Here is a 20,975-nt window from a genome sequence, read left to right on the forward strand (position 1 = left end):
ATTAACTTCTGCACCTGGACATCGACACAGCTTTGCTATCCACCTGTAAGATCCAACCAAGAGACATGCTGGTTAGTTCTTAGCCTGTAAACTCCCAGGTTTTGTACAAGCAATCAACACCTGTGCTCTGCACAGAAAGTCTGATGTGTTACAGAATGTTATGGCACGATAGAAACATGGACCAGGCTCTGTCATTTAAAAATACTATATTTTATTTAGATTTATTTACTTAGGAAAATCAAGGGTAAATGAGCTGAGAGTGTCACCAGTAATGAACCCACACAAAGAGTATGAAACATAAGAACGTCACACCTATATTACACAAAAACCCATGAAGTGAAAGACGGAGCACTTCTCTCTGGGCACTAGGAAAACCCCTGAAGCAAAAGCTTTTGTAGGAACAGCTCTTGTAGAGAAGCAGGATGCAGATGACATCCAGATTAACAGAATTCATTCTCCAAAGCATCACCAATCTGAGAAATATGGAGTATTTACTGATTGTACTGATAACGTCACTGCTAGCAAACTTGCTTTCACGATATTCTTTTTCAACCACATCTTTGATAACATTTTGTAACCAATTAAACCTGTTTTCCAGTAGGTAGTGGTAGCTAGTCAGAGGATAAGTCCTGCCGTATGCCTATTTCCCTGTACAGCTAAGGATCTGCCGGTTGCTCATTTGAACCCACAGTATCATGCTGATATGGCTCAGCTGGCTGAGCTAAACTCCATGGGAGCTATTTTGGTGGTCTCTCCAGCACTGCACGATACAAGAAATGCGGCCTAAAATAACATCCATCTACAACACACTAGTAGATCATTTCAGATTCAGTACTATGTACAATTTATTTTTACTTAGTATACTAGGGAGATGTGGTATTTCTTCTGAGGTGTGTTACTCAACTGAGGATTATTGAATCTTTCTGCCACCGGGCTGCAGAGATGCTGCACTTTGGCTATGCCGTCAGGTTAGGAAACTTCAACAACCTGCCTCAATTCTTCAAACAGGGGCGTGAGCTCCTTCTCTAAACTTACAATCAGCCCTGGAAAAAGATGACAGAATATCTTGTCAGATGCCCCACCGGAAAAGCCTCCCTCCAAAACCCGCAGCTCCCTCCCCTTGGAAGCCGCAGGAAGGGTCTCACAACACACAGGACATCTCACTCCCCTCGCTCCCCACGGGAGAGGCACACGGCAACCGATCCCGGCAGCACCCTGCGGGGCTGGTGCCCGCTCCGAAGTGCGGCCCAAGGCACCGGCAGGAGCGGATCCACTGCAACACAGCTGTCCCCCACGCTGCAAACCTCCTCCATTAGCGCCTTGCTGATTCCCAACAATCATTGCCAGTGCAGTGAATTCTCTCACATAAGCAAGGATGAAGTCAAACACAGGAGACACAAGCTACTTTCTAACTGAGAGTAGCATTTTCAGCAAGTCATCAAGAATCTTTAGGAATTTTTACCCACACATTTCCTTTTGGCCCCTCACAACACTCTTTCTGACAAAAATCATAGCAGGAGCAAAGTTAATATGCCTTCAACTAAATTCAGGTAATTTATCTTCAATTATTCAAACATCTGGTGCTTAAAATGCCATAATATTTAAAACACATCTGAAGACATACCGGTATTGGCATTGCTGCTAGCAATGAAACTTACTACCAAAGGCAAACGATTGAACTGGACCACCTGCAAGGAAAAATAACAACATTCAGGGAATAGCCAAGATACCTCGTACATCAGAGCTTTGCTACATAAATTCTTTCTGAAACAAGTAGCCTCCACAATGCAAAGGGCAAGTAGGAGTAAGAACCGTAGAACTGGCTTTTAAACATATCTATTTCTTAAGATTCATAGCTAAAAACACTAACAGAGCTTGTACCATAGTACAGTAAGCTGTTCTTGGAAAGCCTGGCATTTCCTTCCCTCTCATTTTCTGCAGAGTTATCTACTTGAAATCAACTCAACTGCAAAAGCTGCAGAGCACTCTATGGAGACCACACTCTCTATGGATGTCAAGAGGGCAGACAGGTTTATTGCTTTAACATGCTCCTGAGTGTACAGCACTATTTCTTCTTTCCTTAACTGGGTGGCTCAAATCATAAGCACAACAATATATTAGTAGTGTCAAGAGAATCAAAGCAATATATTCCTGTGTGTAAACTAATTCATTCAACCATTTCATTTGCAAAAAAATTGTGTAGTGCAGCCTAAACAGCTGACCAGTTTACCGCAGTCATACTAAAAAGCTTGCAAGACCACTAGGACTTCAGAAGGAGCAGAAACTTACTGGATGACACAAATATAATATCCAGTTTGTAAAAATTGTGAATGGTATTTCAAAACTTTCTTCTCTTGAAGTTATATTTACAGCAAGATTAACTGTGAAGTAAGCTGGATGTGCTTATTTTAAGTTTTTATAGGTGTCTCTGATCATAAACATGCAAGTATTTGTTTATAGAAAAGAACATTAACCCATCATAACAAGTTCTGAAGGCCATTTCAACAGCACCTGCAGCAAATTGCTGGTTACTGTCTGCTCAGGAAAACTCACCAGTTTCAACAAGCAAACCGTCTCAGGCTTGAGAAATAGAGAAGCTCGACAAATATTGCAAGTGTTTAGCTTAGCCAGCTTTAAGTGACGCCAGAAATAAAATGTATATAAATACTTTAACAGCAGCCTATATAGCCTATCTAGCACAGCTTGAACAACCCTCCCTCCCCTTTCTCAAGGCAGGAATTGCTCTGGTCAGTAAGAACAAGCAACGCTGCTCCTCACCTGGTATGTATTGTAGTAACAGATGATACTTTTGTTTTTCGAAAGTCCTAGTTTACTGCCCTGATCTGTTGCAAGGGCAAAGGTAGACAGAAAGCCAGGTCTAAGTGCATGTTCTGGAGCATTATCATTGGCAACTGGAATAAAACATGAACATTCTCATTTTTGCATAGTATCTCGGACTGCATCACAAATTGTCATGTAGCTTAGTGCTGTCCCAAATGTAGGTGTGGTGTACAAGATGCATTATTTGTTCCCCAAAACCTCTGCAACAACTAACTGCTATGGGACAACCTTCAAAAGCAGTACATAGGTCAACACTCAGTAAGTGACCTGTGGTGATTACATCCGCATCCTTCCTCACATTTCTAAGAAACAGCCTTTTCTTTTGTGGTGCGCAGTCTGTGTTAATGCCGCTTTGGTTCAGCATCCCACACTGACAAGCATTCATTTGCATGAAAGCAGGTGAAGATGTGCAAAATCTACTAGGCATATAAGTACTTTGGGACACAAACATCTGCAGGTACCTGAATCTTTGCATTCTTAAACTATTCTACCTACAATGTACAAACATCTTAAACAAGGACTGCAGAGAAACAATACAAATGACAGTGCCAAAAAAAGCAAACCGAGTCACATAAAACGGATAGAAGTTGGATGCAAGTTTTTCTAGGTACAGATCAGTCAAGTCATTGTGCTAACAAAACACCACTAAGCTCTCTCCTAGCACCCTATAACAACTTGAAAGTGATTAGAAAATACAAACATCTTATATCATTCCAACCATTTTCACTGGTGATGCAAAAGAGGCCAATTCCTGTGGACTACAATATCAGGAACATCGCATATACACAGATGGATGAAAAGATCAAAGAAGTACACAGTTGACTATTAAACTTAAGGGAAAAGTCTAATGTAAAGCTTCAGCCTCTGATATTCACAGATATCATATGTAAACATAAAAGAGTCTGCTGTTCTTCAGGAAGACTCCCCCACCACACCGCTCTTCAATCAACAGTCCCTTTGCAGTGCACAGCAAGAAGCTGAAGTTTACCTTTGATAACAGGCACACCATCTCTGTCTGATACTACAATAGCATGAAGACCTTCAACACTGCAGAAAATGAAGAAAATACACCATTTAAAATGAGGAATTATTAGCAGCAAAGAGCTTTTTTTTCTGCACAAACATGCAAGAAAGGGAAGAAAGTAATATGGAAAAAATTGCTGCAGTAAGCTCTGCCTATCATGAAAGTATTACTTAACTGGAAGAGACTTTTAAAATACATACTGTTTAATAACCATGGTCTCTTGAAAGAAGCTAAATGAGGAATATAAAATGAAAATACTGAAAGTGGTGTGGAAATTTTAGCTTCCGAAAGAGGAATGTTACTGTAACAGTTTCCTTAGTCAAGCAAGAGACTTTAGATACCATACATAGTAATGAAGTGCTAGTTTTTTTTTTTCCACTGTATTTACCCGTAATCTCTGACTGCAGCTGTTCGGTGATATTAATAGCTCGCAATTAGCAGAAACTGAGTTATCAAGGACTTGGAAACTGAATCACCAGGAGTGGGGTGTTTTTTCCCACTTCTCCTTGAGAAGCCTCGAAGCACACTTAGCTCCCTTTCAAAGGCGCAAGCACAAGGCTGAGCCGGTTTCGCTTTGCGGTGCTTCCAGCCCGTTTGCACCACAGAGAGGTGCACTAACCTCCAGGTTAGCCACGTCCCTTTATCAGCGGACGGGCTCGGCAACTCGCAGCTTTCTCGCGGCAACAGCCCGCCTCTGCCGCGGTTAAAAAGCGACTCACACCGGCGCAGCGGGGACACCTCCGAGCGCCGCCGCGCTGCGCTACCTGCACCGGCCCCCACGGGAATTGAGCAAACACGCAGCGTTTGCGACAGGCCCGAGCGCGGCGCCCACGTTACCTCGGCAGCTTCTTGTAGAGAAACCTCTTCAGGTCCTGAAGGGAGACACGGGCGTCAGGCCGCTTGTCACGGCGAACCGCACGCAGGAAACTGCCGCGGCCGCTCCCCTCAAACGGCTGCTCCCCTCCCCCCTCACCGGCCCCCGCGGCGCGCGCCTCGGCAACCCCCCCGCGGGCGGGGCGGCGGCCGTTAACGGCTGCTCGCGCGCCCAACCGCCGCCCCAGCGGCAACGCTCACCACCACCACCACCACCACCACCCCCCCCCCACCGCCGCCGCCGCCGCACCCGGCTGCGGCCCGCACTCACGTCGGCCATGGCTGGGGGGCCTCCCGGCGCTGCTGCCACCTCCGCGGCCCTGCGGGACAACGCACAAACGGTCACCGGCGGCAGTGGCGGCCCCGGGGGATTGGCGGGGGAGAGGGGAAGGGAGCGGGGCCCTCACCTGCTTGCGCGGCCGCCGCCGACACTTCCCCTTTAAGCCGCTCTCACGTGACGGCGCGGCCGCCGCAACCCCGGAAGCGCTTCCCCGCCGAGGCAGCGCCAGATTCGTCCCGCTGGCAGCTGCCGAGCATGCGCGGCCACGGCGCGGCTAAGGCGCGCCGGCGGGGCCAAGCGCGGCGGCGGAGGGACGAGAGAGCGCGGGCGGCTTCTGATACCGGCAGTAACTTGTTTTGCGGTCAGTGCCGTACCACACCAGGCATGTTGCACACCAGACAAGGCGGTTAAAACCGCACTCGCGAGTCCCGAGTATACTGACCAGGGAAATTACACCTGCAGAAAGCCTTTAAAAAAACCCACACTTTGCATAATCCTTAATATAAGGATTTTTTTAAAAAACATGCTTAGAAGAAATCAGACACGTTGGAATAAATTCCTATTGTTAATAGTGACGATAAAACTGAGAAGGGAGTCTGAAATCTCAAAAGTTTCTCTGTAAGGATACAAAATTCACCTAAGAGGTTACTGCAAGATTACCACCAACCAGACCAGCACAAAAACTTTAAGGACTTTCTTTTTTATTTTGCTCTAGCAGCTTTTCTTCCCACGGCTGCTCGGTTGATTTACCTATTTCACCATCTGGGCAGAAAAAGCATTTCTGCAACACTAGCGGATTTAATCAGAGGAAGGGAAGGAATCCGGTGCTTTTCTGTGACCCCATGTGGCTGTAACCTGCATTGCGATCCCCAAAGACCCTCGGGCTTTTCCCCTCCAAGTTTAGCTATTTCCCTAGGAATCAGATGTTTCTTTTCTCATGGTCAACACAGAGCAAAACCAAGAGTTCTGTTTTTCCACTAAGCTTCTGTTTTTTTTCACTAAGCACCACAGCTCATCTTCTAGGAAGATCGGGGGAAACAGCACAGTTTTGGAGAATTTCCCCCCTGCATTTAAGGAACAAAAAATGAAATGTCCATTTCTGCTTAGCATAGTTACACCTAGTTTTACTTTTCTGGTGATGCTCATGTTCTGTAAACATACCCATACTTTTGGACCTAGTCCCTCTAGCCACGCACCTGCAGACTGATAACTTAACAAACTACGGTGAGGAAGCAAGATTCATCCACTAGACGCGCACTATATAAAAATGGTAACTGTGCATCTGTGTTGAAACTCCTGTTGTACCAGAATCTAAGACCATAGCGGTGAATTTCAAACAGTGCTCGGCAAGTAACAGTGCTCCTTCTCTCAAAGCCAGCTGCTACATATTGAGCACTGCTGATATCCTGGATGGATACCAATTCTGGAGCTTCAGAATAATAAAAAAAAGATGTACAGCTGAAACTTGCTAATGTTTCTGAACATACAGGTCTTGTGAGGGCTAAAAAACCCCCAGAATAACCAGATGCAAGTCAATTTTGCAAGTCACAGAGAAAAAGCTCAGTAAAAAAGGGCAGATCTCTCTGAATATTGAGAATCTATGCCTCTTTCTAAATACAAGACATGGCAATTTGGTAAGGGACTTAGTCATACTGGAGTAACACCTAAAGAGCTCCCCATAAAATTCTCATATGTGAGCTTCTGGTAGCATTTTGAAAATGTTACATGCAAAAACCTTGGTTCACTCATTTGTTAAAATATTCCTTACTATACACTAAAAATGTTTAAAAATGCAACTGAGTTGTTCAGATTTGCCAGCATCATCCTAAATGATTGATTCTACTTCCTTCTCTGTCACACTGAGTACTGACTGAAAGCTATGCAGGAGCATCTATGAGATGACTCCTGCCTTTTAAAGTTGACAGGCATCTTGTCTCCAGTTCCAGTGACAGCCTATGTATACACAGAGTCTATGCTTGCAAACTCAGCCCTGAAGGGAGAAATATATTCTGCACCAAGAATTGTAACATCATAACTAAACATTGTATCTTAACATGACTTCTAAAAATCCTGAGGAATCTGATGTTCAGGCTTAATTCTTGCCAGACTGGGAAGTCTCGATTATCCCAGAAAACAGACATATGGGGAGGAGGGCTTATAATGGCATATTTCTTTTCCATATTTATTACATTTGTACTGTTTGCTCTGAAAAATAGCTAGATCACACTTCAAATATGGCACCACTGCTAATGTTTTACATTTGTTATGTGGTACCTTTTGTCCAGGCTCCCTGCTGTGGTTTACAAAGGAACGTGGGGAAAACAATGCCCAGAGGTGAGTGATGCTTGCAAGTAAATTCATAGTAAAATGGCAATACAGCACCAGGGCTCCCGACTGCCAGCCATCATTAACCATCGTGACCAAGCTGCCTCTGGCAAAACTGTCTGCAGTCTATTGACCAGATCTAGACAACTGGGAAGCGAGCACCTCTTTTAAATTACAGTTTCAGGAATTTGTATCTTGACTGGCTTTCCTCCAACAAAGCATTTGGTTTTACCATCATATTTTGCTTTCTTCTGCTGTGTTTGAAAGATCTACACAAAGAAAGGATAATGATGACTCAGGAGATGAATGAAATTTATGGAGCAAACAACCTTAAAAAATGTATTTTTGCCCAACCACTTTAATCCTTTTATAGCATTCATTACAACAGTGTATTAAAAATGTCCATAATTTACAGTTGCTTCTCCTGCCTATTTAAAAGCATCCGTTATATTTTAGTGACTATACATTTGTGCATTGCTTGGAAACTTATAAAAGAATTGAAACTGTTTTAAAAAAAAGTCAATAATTCAAATTTAATCTTGTTTTCCCTAAACAGGTAGAGAACTTGCAGGCAAATGTTCATCAGATGTGAACACTGAACTTGCTCATGACTCACTCAGGCTGCTCCATAAATAGAACAGATATCGATGTTTTATTTCAGCAGATGCAAATCACCTCCCTTTTTTCATTATGGTATGTCAGAGTGGCATGCCAAAATTTTTTACTTTTTGAAAGACTTTCCTACTTGCTCTTTTAAAGGAGAAATCAAGAACCCTTGTTTGTCCTATCTTTAATTCTAGATCAGACACAGAGGTCATGACTAAACCAAAGAATAAGGAGTTAATTCTAAGCAGCTGGAAAAGCTGAGGGTTCTTTAAGTCAGACTGTTCAAAATCACAGTTTCATTTTTCCCTTTTCTTTCCAATATCTTAACTGTACGAGTACTTAACCTTTTGGAGAAAGCTCATCTGAAAAGATTAGAGTACTCCACCCTCTTCAATTAGCATCTTCCTCATAAAAAAATTCACTCTGAATTTTCCAGCCGATTCCTTCAGCAAAACCTGGGGAGATGATAACATTTCTGAAGAAAAAAATTTCAGACTCAAGAAAAAAGTAACAACCAGACGAGAGAAACACCCACTTGAAACATTAACAGAATGCTTGCAGGCCATATTTAAAGCAGGTTAATATTTATGCTACAGGATATAAGAACATCCTTCTGCATTCCACACGCTACTGCACATTTCAAACTCTGCGACTATTCAATCTGTTAAATGCAAAGTAGCGTCTTTCCACCAGTCTAAACATACTAGCTGTTTCTTCTTTTAAAAGAGTTATTACAATCCAAAGAAATGTAACAGCCCATGTCTCACTCTTAACCTACTGGGACGTCTATGTCACCACACAACACAGACATTGCCTTATTCCAGTTTGCTGAGATACTGATAGCGATCTAACCAGCGAAATGCTGCTCAGCAGCAGTTCATTTACCACCTCCTCAGATGAAGCAGAAGTAAATGCAAGGCAGACATAACCCATCGGATTATTATAAGCAGCTTTGCTAAGACCATCTCTTAACTCTGACTTCACTGTTCCAGTATTTGACAAATGTGTAATACATCCACTTTCCTCTGTTAACTAAAAGATCACCTGCAAGCTCAGACCATTTGTGAATCAAAAGGCCTGAGTACTTGTTAAAGCCTTTGAAACATTTTTTTTCTATTAAGAACACACAGGAGTATCAATATGTACTCTGATAGTTTGTTTTCATTACTATATTTACAATACATTCCAGACAGTTGCAAAATTTGGGGAATCACATTTTCTCCATAAATTTATATTGTAAACTTCAAACATTTGAGCGTCTTTCATCACTTCCTCCCACTCACCCTATAATCTTAGCAAGGACATCCAGTACAGCAACCCCTTCTTTCTTTCAGCAGCTTTTAGTTCTGCTTTGTACCTCAGCCCTTCACATCTACTTTGAATGCTGCTTTAGATGCTCTGTTAAAACTCTGCAGCTAGTCTCTCTCATGTTACAACAACTTATTCAATACAGGGCATTTCCTGTAAGACAGTTTAGAAAAGGTACATATGCAAACTGACTTCTGGGTCACTCAGAGCAGTAGCATTTAATATATTTCTAGAGTCAAATCCTCTTCTCAAACTACAAGTCTCGATCAGAAGGAATTGAAAGGAATTTAGTCAAGTATTTAAATTTCCAGTTTAGGAGCAGAATTCAGCTCCATGTGAACTGATAGCATTGTTTAAGACAACAGTTTTCTCTGACAAAAAATCCTGCTCTTATTATGAGCCATCTGGCGTTCTCAAATACAAGAAAACATTCTGCTACATAGCACTGTTAAAAAGTAGAAACAACAGCTACTGAACCTAAAAAAGTTTTCAGCTCACTTTCTATAGAAACTTTTAGTACATTGTACCTAGCTGCTTCAAAACACCTCTTCATTTGCATTAGCAGGTGTGGCTACATATAGTCTCCCCGTACAGGCCACTGAGTTACATGATATTGTACGTAAGAGCCGAACAGTACGCTTACTCATCTCTAGGAAGTCAATCCAGCAACATTCGGGTCCAAAGAAATGCATACTCTACCTATTTGTTCCTTTAGTTCCTGTCCTGGGACAAGTAATATGGCTCTGACCACAGAAGTATACTGCAAACTAGCAAAGCATTTAAATAGTTGGCAAAAGTGTTGAAAGGCACATAGCTTGTCCTCAGCAATGTCTCCCTGCTCCGCTTGTGGTGCCCATTGAGGAATCAGTGTTAGGACCCAGCTTGAAATAAAAAAAACAGTAAGAAAATTAAGTCTCCCAGGAAAAAATATATTAAATTGCTTTTTTTTTTTTTAAACTCTAGATTTCCTATTGCATGTTTTCCCCTACCTTTTCAGTGAAAATTAAGGAAGCTGTGGATGCCTGTTATGGTCCTATTAGTGTAAACTCTTGCGGGTACTAAAAGCAATGCTTATAACGATCTGTACAGCATTTGCAAATATTTACTTTGAGAAGAGATTACTGTAGTTCTTAGTTTTCTTAGCATTGCTTAGAAACGCTAAAAAACTACAACAGCTAACTGCTACTCTACACCAGATCAATATACCCCAACACATATTTAGGAATATACGTCATTATATTTAAAAATAGCAAGTTCCTCTAAGCTGGTAAACCTAGAAGATTTTACATAGAGTTAGAGATAAAATATTAAAAATTCTGTTTCAACTCCACACACTTGACATCTGAATAGGAGTGATGTAATCATACTATTTATTCCATCAGTGAGACAAAATGTTGTATGGAACTAAATTTCTGAGATTTTAAATAGAAAGTCATTTAACTCGTATATACACGAAGTGTTCTTTCCACAGATATTTACATGGCAAATATGTTAGAGGAGAACCACTATGACTAAATCTCTACAAGTATAGCATCCTTTCTGAGCTATTCTCTCTGCTCAAGAAATTCACAGAAGCTTTGAAGTAAAATATCTAAACAAGTAAGGTACCTATATTTCACAGTAGGTAAAGAAGCCATTAAATTATAATTCAGCATAAGGTTTCTGGAAACAGCTACACAGTAGAGTTTTACATCCACCCCTCTTTTCCAGCATTCATGATGAAACTAAATCTCTTCTTAATTTGCAAGAGAGATAACCGCATACGTAAGGATGCACATGTATAATTCTAGTTCATCCTCCTCGATAGAGGCTGGTCAGTCGTTCTAGTTCTTTGCAGTTGTCCATAGACATGGAGTCTGCTTTCTTTCGCAGGCGGTCATCTCGATACACTTTTGCTGCATAAATTAAGTCTGTTTCTTTAATTAAAAAAAAAAAAGAGAGAGAGAGAGAGAGAGAGAGAGAGAGAGAAAAGATTTTTGAGGTTAAGAATGGAATACTCCACACACGATATATTCCCTCTCGGAGCTGTCCAAACCACCTCAGGCTTAATCCTCAACCTTTCTCCCTTCTGCCCCCTGAATATCACTGTCACAGGCTTCCCTTCACTGGGTCTTCACCAGCATTTCATCTTGTTGAGCAGCGGAAGTGGTAACAGCCTTCCAGGACCCTCATATTTCACACAGCAGTCCCTGACTGAAGAAACTACTTCTCTGTCAGGTATCATTAAACAACACAAACGTACGTATGCCACAGTCAGTGATCCTGCATATTACAGACAGCTCTAATGTCTTGTCTGTGCCCCAAAACCACTCTAAATGTTAAGCCCATTACTTCATTCATGCTGCTTCACACTGCCAGTATTCAGGGGTGTTAACAGAAGAGCTCTCTGTATTACAGTGGCGTTCACTGGCTTGTCACTAGCTTGACAGTGTTGAGTATTTTAATTTTATACGATCTTTTTCAGCCCTTCATCTTGAAATGGATTAGCAAAGTGTTTTTAAACGTCAATCAACACTGGAAAGAAGATTTTAACTGTCAAACAGATCTAAAACACAACAGATGTTTTAAATCCATAAAATATAGGGAAACTCTACTATGGACTGCTTTTTCAAAATCAGTCTGGGTAGTTTTCACAGCTTGATAAATTGCAAAGAGCAAACAAAATGACAGTCACAACCATCAGGTTATTTTTTCCTTTACGCTAGTGTGAGATGTTTCTCCAGCCGTCAATTTTTTCCCATTAAATATTTACATACTGCAGGGTGGGCCTCTGCATTGTCCAGGACTCTTCTAGTGCTTATCAAAGTAAACCTGTCAAGAATAAATGCTGAAGAATGAGATTTTTCCCCCTCTTTCCTTCCCTACGTGGGAATTGCATATCAACTACATATCTACCTTTCCAAAGATACTTAGATAGTATCTATTACATGAAACACAAATCTAATGTGCCAGTAAATCTAAGTGTAATAACTAAGTGACAAAAAGTACATCATGCTTCCTGATCTACACTCTGCTGAAAAAATTCACAGAGAATATGTCCTCTTTTTATTGTGCTGGTTTATCTCTTATGTGTTAAATTTTTTGATAACAACCTGCTGGTTTATCTCTTATGTGTTAAATTTTTTGATAACAACCACCTCTCATATTTTTGTGAGCCACTTCATTACATTTAGGTATTTTATTTCCATTTGAGACTATCAATCCTTTAACTAGAAACCACCCGTAGACGAAAAATTAGGTATTCATTTCTTGGAATGTGGCCATATTCCAACATTTCAAGATTATCAAAGAACAATTTAGTTGCAAATACACAACAGTTCTTAATATTTGCTTTTGAGTTAGATCCAAACAGTCTCTCATGATTTCCCGTATTTGCAAAATATGGGAAAAGTTATTCTGATCAAATCTAGTAGTCCAGATGATAATCTCAAAATTTTTCTCCAAAGCACAGCTGTTTCTCTTGCATATACGTGGCCCGCTGGGACAGTCTGCATTACCAGCCCACAGCTTTTCTTTCCTGCGGGCAATCTGTAAATCTGCAGAGATTTTACTTGAGCACACGCAGTGCGTATACCCGAGTAAGGAGTGTAATGCCTCCAGGAAGCCTTGGGCCTGCTCTGCATGGGCCATACAGTTTGCATTTGTATACAGAGAGGCCAGCTGTAATGAACATGTGCACTCCTGAACAGGTATTTGACCAGCTGTGATGTTTGGCTGTCTCTTGCAATGGGGAGAAGCTCAGGGGCCATTGCAGGTGAAATGTTTGGCAGTTAGGCAGGAACACACAACTTCATTCAGGGAGCAGCAGCATTCTCTCTGCTTCTTGTCAGTGACAACTTTACTAACACTTCATGAAAGAGTTATTTCTCCAGTAAGATATTACTGAGTTTACCAGCATGCTTTCTGATCTTAACACTGGTGCCATTTTAGCAGTGCTGCTCTCACAGAGCACAGCAGGCTAATGTCTGATGCCATTCACTATTCTCTCTGTTAAAGCAAATTCTGCGCTTGAACACTGAATTCTAGGTTCTATCTCCTATGATGTTTTACATGACATGTTGGGTTTCCTTGGTTGCCTGGAACAGTAGTGTTTGTTTGTATTGTGATCCAAAGCAGTTATTTTTTCCTTCTCTGAAAACATCTATGTGTGCTTTGGTTTTATTTCTTTATTTTCATAAAAACACCTACGACCCTTGCCTTGACTACGAGGAATAACATTCTGGAGAAAGAAGCAAAAGCTGGCTCATAGGAAAGGTACACAATAGTAATGAATACAAAACAATAATGAGATATTGCCATGATAAAATAATGTGAAAGAAATCAGAATTCTCAGCTTTCATCCTTTACTTAGAGAATTTTTTCCCCCATTATAAATTCACTGTAATCATTAATTTTCTGAGAAATGGCAACAGAAAATAGAACAACAGGTTAAAAATCCTGACTATTTGCAAATGGTTATTAGGGCACTGAGTAAAAGACAGGGAAGTTAAGTGACACTAGCTGTGACAACCTGAGAAGTGAGAAACAGTAGGGAACTTCACACTAGGCACTTGATTCAAGCCTAAGACAATCTTTTTATAGTAATGCATGCTTTCACGTAATTACACGTAAAACCAAACTTACTTTGTTGCCTCTCCTTCCAACAGTTATTACGAATGTTGGACACATAATCCTCTTCCACACTCTTTTCCACTTTCTGTAATGACACTCCTTTATATTCATTTTTAAAGTCTTTGTTGACATAGTAAACAACAGCCAAGTTTTCTGTCTGCATTTTAATGGTCTGCCCTGTACTTCTGCAGGAAAGGAGAGAGAAAGAGAATAGATTTTTTTTTTTTTTAACATCACAAATACATTTTTTAAAAATATTATTACAGAAGAACAACAGCATGTCACTGAACTTGCTACTTCAAGACAAGTAATGATATGAATGGCTGTATATTTTACTGGAAAAGAAAATTACTACATTTACATGAACACTAAACTTCTGCTGTTTTCACCCATAATCCCAAAAAATCAACTTCAGTAAGACACTATTTTAGAGCTCTTCAGCCACATATAAATTTTGATAATAGAAAATTACATTCAAACCCAACAGAAAGAAAAATAGATCACTACGCTGTAGCAACCTAGTACAGGCATCTCTGCTCTAAAATATTTTCTGCAACCCCTGACAAATCCATCTTCCTGCTGGCATTCCGAGGATTAAAAATCAAAGATTGTGCACAAACATTTTGGCAAAGAAGTGTCTGTAAGCATCATAACAGCTTAGCTGCAGATGGAAACAACATCGCACTCCGGAATTAAAGAACACTGAAAAACAAGAAAGGAGAAAGAAGCCCTTCTGCCGTGGAGCTGTGAGCTCTACAAGGAACTGAGAATCTTTAAAACAAGTGGCAAGTGGGATGCCTGTTAGCTGGCAGAATGCTTGATACTTTATTTAATATGTTATTTATTTCTCTCAAGGAAAAAAGATTTATATATCCTTCTGTTTAAAACAGATGGTTTCACTATCAGAATCGTCTGCAAGGCAGCAGAGAGAAACTATTTTATCATCATCTAGAATGAACGAAAGAACAGATAATTTCTGTAGTCTTTACCTAGTTCAAAACTTAAGTAAGGATGAGGAAGTTGCCTTCAAGCACTTTGCTTGCTACAAGCACAGATGACTCCTAAAATACTAATAAGCCTTAACGGGGTTCAGGACTGATTAAACATGCTAGAGATAGACACTTTTGCAACATGCTACATTTCATAGATGCACTGCCTCGTATTAGAAGCTCTCCTAAGTGCCAGTTACTGCTGACCTCTTTTCTCCACTACATTCTCACAGTATGTTCTTAGTATCTAACTTGCAAGTTTTGTTTTGCTCCATTTCTGCTTCATCTATACTTTTTCTTCCTTCCCTCACTGTGGAAAATCAAGGTCTGACTAATGGAGGACTCTCTAAAATGCTTCTGATGGCAAGGGATTATAACTTCTTACCCTGTTTTAAGCTAATGTAATTTAGCATTACTTACGGTCTTGGGTATAAGGCGTAAGGAGGGTTAGATACCATCAACTGGCTCAATAAGGAAACAAGGATCAACACAATAATAGGCATCAGCTGAATGAACATAGAGAAGCCTCCCTAAGGAACAAAACAGATTCAGATATTTCATAAAATAGAATCAAATAAGCAGGCAAATTTGACAAGATTTAATCCTAACCGTGATTTTATGCTTAAGCATCAAAAGCTGCTAGGAAAACTGTAGCTACAAACACTACTATAACCTGCAAAGCTGCAGGTTTGTTGATATTATCTGTGATATTATCTTAGCTTTCTAATGTATACACAATATTCAAAATGTGCTGAAGCTACAAGAGTTCATTGGTTAACACAAACAATTACCAAATAAATCACTGGTTTCACTTATGCAGTATTCCATTATTTGGTCTCATCTATACAGTGATATGTAATTAAGCAGGACTACACATAATTCCTATCTAGGACTAGCTATTGAGCCTTAAATACAAGCCCTACCTCAACCCAAATCAAGTTTTAAACGCAGACAAGGATTACTGACCAGGATTAGTGGCATAGTTAGACTAGTAGTACCAGTCACTAGCTTGTTAGCAACATACAACACACTTGCAAAAATGTACTATTATCTTCTTAAATTTGCATGTCTATTTACCAGCTCCCTGAGACTACCACCTGCCAAAGTTTTAAAGCATGACACTGGCAAGCGCAAATTCTCCTCTAGAGCACAGAACTCCCTTACGATCACATCCCTGAAAACAACTACCAGCAAATTTCACAATCCACAGTTTAAAGTCAATGGCACTTAAACATACATCACCCCTTTCTTCTTCCCTTTCATGTCCACTCTGACGGTGCTGATTGGGATGACTGTAGCCAGCGCGACCATTAGAAAATGAATGTACACTACCTAAGGAAAAAATATCCATATTTAAAGCATGTAAAATACAACAAAGGGAAAAAATCTAGAAGCCAATATAGGGGCAACAACATAGAGTATTTAACATTATTGCATAATGACACTTAACATAACTCAACTTCAAGATGTCTTACAATTTCAAAGTCTTTTGAAATAAATATTTTAAGCTCTAAAAGCAATTGATTTATTTCATGTACTGCAGGATAACTCCAAAGAAGGGAATTCACATTTTTGGGATTTAGCAATACTTAGGAGAAAAATAAACTCTGATGTAACCTAAAGAGTTGGGGGTGTGTGTTTTGGAGTAATTTAATTGTTTTAGAATGGCACAACATTTAATGCCCCTCTAATCAATACCATTGCATATTGGTGAGTATGCTGATGTATACAAATACCTGTTGGAAATGCCCCTCCAAAAAACATGTTGAATAGATCTTCTGGAGTAATATCTGCCTCACAACCTCTATGGAAGTTGAATCGACCGTTGCTAGGGTGACTGCATGCTTGCTCTTCACTGCCTGTAAGGTCATACTGTTTTCGTTTTTCTGGATTACTCAGCACAGCATACGCATTTCCAATTTCTGAAGCAAGGAATAGAAGACAGCTCCCATAAATGAAAGATAAGAGCTATTTCAGCATGAAAACTGCAATTTCAAAGTCAAAAATAGGCAGAGATTGATGTCCTTCAGGTTACAAATCAGCTATAGCACAACAGGGTCCAGAAACATCTCTACTCATCTTAGCATAGTTTCCACCAAGTTTCCCACCAATTCCATTCAAAAGCTTTTATTTTCTTGAACCAGGTGAAGAAGGCAGGACAGTTTTGTTCCTCCTTCTAGGGGAACACCTTCACCAGTGGAATTACCACAGTTACAGAAAAGAATCAAGCATTACAATGAACACTTAGGAAGGAGGTAACTGCAGCCCAGGGTTGAAATTACCACAGCCAGTTAACAGGTTTTCTTTGGTTTTATTTAAAAGGTGGTAACTTCTAATGTGCCAGGTTGATTGCTTTTAACTGTTTGGATGTATTTTCATACATGCTGCTTAGATATTTTACAGTACATTAACAACAAAGTTTTGCACGACATAACATAAAGAATACAACGTGTGCATGACAGGAATGTTCCTGTTCACCTGTCAAATGACATGTTCCTAAGGTTGTTGAAATAACCTTAACATTTGGAGTGCCTGGCCTGGATGCTTGCCCCAGTACATTAATGCCATTTTATCATGAACTAATTTATTTGATTTTGAAAGCAGCAAGAGGAAAACTCGGATAGGTGAGCATGGAGAGAATCAGTGTGAAAAGACCACAAGTTCTGCCGATTTTACGAGACTCAAAAGTGCTTTCACCCTAACTGCTGTGCACAGACACATAGCTCTTGCAGACTTAAGGAAATTTTTTGTTGACACTCAATAAATAAACTTCACTCAGTCATATCTTCATTAGAGCCCTTCTGCTTTTCTTCCTTCCTCTCCTCCTTGCCCCTCCAACAAAAGGCTTCTCTTTTGCAGCCAATCAACACAAGTCACAGGAATTACGTTTTTCAGTGCCGAAAAGCCATCGGCCATCAAAAGTTGGTGAAAGGTGCAGTACTAAAACCTCATCACCGACAAGTAAGACAGTAGCTCTGCACAATTCATGTTTTCAACATTATCTAACTGAGAAAAGTTAATGGAGTCTTAGCTATGGGCTTTTAAGTTGACCTTAGAAATTATCATTAGTAGTTCCTTTAAGTGGGGAAAAAATACCAAAGAAATGAAGCTTGGTAACTTACAGCTGGGAGCACGTTATACACTAATGACACCAAATATTGTTACAAAGTTACTGTTACTCAGCACAAGGGTAGAATTGGTACTAAAAATTTAGGGTTTTTTTCAACAATTAAGAATTTAGAGAGACATTAATCTGGGGATAGGAAATGAAGTAAAGAAACCATACTGTCACAGTATGGTCCATAATTAAAAGCAACCCTTTTTGACTATTTGTTTGTTACTTGTTTCTGACTAGTTGATACTAATTCAAAACAGATCTGATTAAAAAATAGTTTTCTTTAAATAAAGAACAAAAAAGAAAGACTGCTCAAATGTTTGAAAGATGTTTGATGAAGTTGAGGAAAAGATTTCAAGAGATTAAATGTGATTTTATTTGCATATACTTTTTAAATCTAAAAATAACCTCAAGCAAGACTGCTTAATACAATAGATGAGTAGTACTACCTTACCCCAGGATCTAAGTAGGTACCCTTGCCTAAGACCAAACTCAATCCTGTTCTCTAATGTCACCATTCCTTAAAAGAAATAATGTTTTCTTCAGATATTATTATGAAACTGCTTTTCTCAGGTAGGATGTAAGAAACTCATCAGGCACCTTTAAAAGCCAGACTAAAGTGATAAATTTACTCAGCCATAAAAAAATGAAAATAATTTAAATATAAGAAAAATGCTACTTTTATTGTAGTTCTTTTCAGTCAGCAAGAGTCCTCTGCTAAGTTTTCTGTCTACGTACTGTAATACTACACATCTAGTTCAGAACCAAAAACGTCAGTTTAATATTAATTACAAAACACTACCTTGTCAATTTTATAAAAAGACAACCGACCAATGCAGATGAATTCCTTTTATTCTGCCATAGTTTGATCATAAAGTTTAAGAAAGATGATATTTTACTTTTAAAAGCTTCTGTTGCTCCAGGTGCATGGTTTTTGTCTGGGTGGAATTTCAAAGCAAGTTTTCGATAAGCCTTCTTTAGGTCTTCTTCACCAGCATCCTTTGACACTCCAAGGACTTCATAATAATTTTTACATTTCTTTATACTGCAAAAAAAAAAAAAATTGTAACCCAAAAGATGTAAAAGTAGTGTGTTGGAACACAGCTGCAAAAGAAGTAATACATTGTACTGATTGCTTACTTTCAATAGAAAATATACAAATAAATTCACTCTAGAAATAAATGAGAAAGAGCATTCTTTCATAATAAACTCAATATTGAGTACATAAACTACTGTTCTCAAACATTACTTATTAGTTACATTTATTTTACTTTCACTTGTACTGTAGAACCACAGCAGTTGTGATAAAGGTTTCAATTTGCAATTACTCATTCCCAATTACATAAATATTGCTGCTAATACTACACAAAATGAAGATTTCAAATTGACTTTGCAAAGCAAGCAGTTAGAAAGTTCTGTTTCAACTGTCAACAGCAAATGCACTTTGATGTGCGTGCTAAAAAACAAACACACAAACAATACTTCCGTTCCTCCAAACAAAAGTCAAGTAATAATACCATTCCAGCATTCCCTTTGCAGGGAAATAAGGCATGCAAGAACACCTGCATTGCTAGAAATGCACTTGGATACCAAAAAGAACCTTTCCATAAGTGCTTTATATAAATCTGAAGAAACAATAACAGCTCCAGCAATTACATATCCAGCTCAAGTGTTCAACGTAGCACTTCTGGAAAGCTCTGAAAACTCTGAAATATTCCTGCTATAGACAGTCTCACCCAGACAGGAACAGCAAAATCCGGAAATGCTGTAATATGCTTTACAATACCCAGAAGAGAGAAACAGCAGTTACAGGGGACAGACAGGACATTACTTCCATGTGGGCAGGAAGAACTGACCAAACCAATAAACACATCTTAAAGTCAAACCAAGTTATCTGGGTAAGAGTTCAGAAACGTAGAGATACAAAGCTGAATCACAGAATCGCACTGCAGAAATCAAACACACTGGCATTTAGTGAACACTACAAAAAAGATTTGGTCTGAGCAAGCAATAGAAATTACATCCAGAAATTGTTTCGGCAATCTTTTAAATGCATGCACCTCTACATAAATATGGGTTTAGTGTTACGAAGGCTACACACAAGGCAGCCAAGCGGAAGGGAAGGGGGCAAGCAAGCCTTTGGCAGCTCCGTGGAAGAAGAACGGGCACCCTATGACAAAGGGAACGCTAGCACCAGAAGTGCAACCACACCATCTTGTGTGGTCCTTCAGAGTTCACAGATTGATCGAGTCAAGTTTTATTTGAGGGATCCCTTTTTCCTGTATTCAAATAACACGAGCTTTTTATGGAAGTCTCCGTGTAATGCTCCCAAGAGCACTGAACTGAATATATGCATGCAGTTGCCAACAGGAACATCCTGTGAAACAAATATAGCTCATTACATTGAAGTAACATTTAATAAGCTCTAGTTAGGATGATGATAAAGCTAACTAAAAAGAACACAGTGAATTCATCATCAAAAAGAAAGAAAATACACTAAATTATACTCTGGGTAGTGGAAATTTTTGTTTGTAAATTTTTATGATAGGCTAAAATTTTGGAAGTATACACACATCCCTTCATCTTTAGCCTCAAGACATGGATTACGTATGAGTTATATCAAGAACAGATAGCTTAATATGCAACTGTAACAGTACCACATTAGGCTTTTATTTCAAGAAATTGCCGTCTCAGCATCTGATCTAAATCTAAATTTCTTCTCTTCAGTAATTCAGTATCTGTATTATCTATTTGGAACCATACTTTGCAGAGCTTAGGCTGATATAAAGTAAGGTAGTGATTCATCAATATTTGGCACTATTTTATTAGTATTAAAACTGTAGTTTTAAATGTTTGTTCAAACGTTTCTAAGAACCATGCATCCTCAACAACCTTTTCCCCGAACATGAAAAAAAAACAGGAAACAAACTTGACGGAAAACATGAAAATTCAGTTCTTTGCAGACTTGATACACATTTAGTTCACAGCACTCAAAGATGCAGA

The 20,975-nt window shown here is 39.5% G+C and overlaps 2 protein-coding genes across 3 annotated transcripts in view; both read right to left on the reverse strand.

The window, feature by feature from the left end:
* Positions 1-189: 189 nt before the first annotated feature.
* Positions 190-5,269, reverse strand: LAMTOR3 (late endosomal/lysosomal adaptor, MAPK and MTOR activator 3). Its single transcript, XM_026109464.2, has 7 exons — positions 5,146-5,269; positions 5,010-5,058; positions 4,703-4,737; positions 3,830-3,888; positions 2,779-2,912; positions 1,625-1,688; positions 190-1,043 (listed from the first exon to the last, which is right to left on the reverse strand). Exons 2-7 carry the CDS (start codon positions 5,016-5,018, stop codon positions 970-972), a joined length of 375 nt encoding a protein of 124 aa, XP_025965249.1. The 5' UTR covers positions 5,019-5,058; positions 5,146-5,269; the 3' UTR covers positions 190-969.
* A 2,414-nt stretch (positions 5,270-7,683) lies between these two features.
* DNAJB14 (DnaJ heat shock protein family (Hsp40) member B14) overlaps positions 7,684-20,975 on the reverse strand; it is a 28,936-nt gene continuing 15,644 nt past the window's right edge. For both annotated transcript variants that reach the window (XM_026109039.2, XM_026109044.2), the window contains 6 exons: positions 18,872-19,017; positions 16,594-16,779; positions 16,095-16,189; positions 15,278-15,387; positions 13,881-14,053; positions 7,684-11,173 (listed from right to left, as the gene is read on the reverse strand). In XM_026109039.2, the coding sequence (XP_025964824.1) occupies positions 11,049-11,173; positions 13,881-14,053; positions 15,278-15,387; positions 16,095-16,189; positions 16,594-16,779; positions 18,872-19,017 (835 nt within the window). In that variant the 3' untranslated portion in view covers positions 7,684-11,048. The remainder of the gene's footprint in view (positions 11,174-13,880; positions 14,054-15,277; positions 15,388-16,094; positions 16,190-16,593; positions 16,780-18,871; positions 19,018-20,975) is intronic.

Source organism: Dromaius novaehollandiae, chromosome 4 (genome assembly GCF_036370855.1).
Source record: "Dromaius novaehollandiae isolate bDroNov1 chromosome 4, bDroNov1.hap1, whole genome shotgun sequence".
Classification (NCBI taxonomy): domain Eukaryota; kingdom Metazoa; phylum Chordata; class Aves; order Casuariiformes; family Dromaiidae; genus Dromaius; species Dromaius novaehollandiae.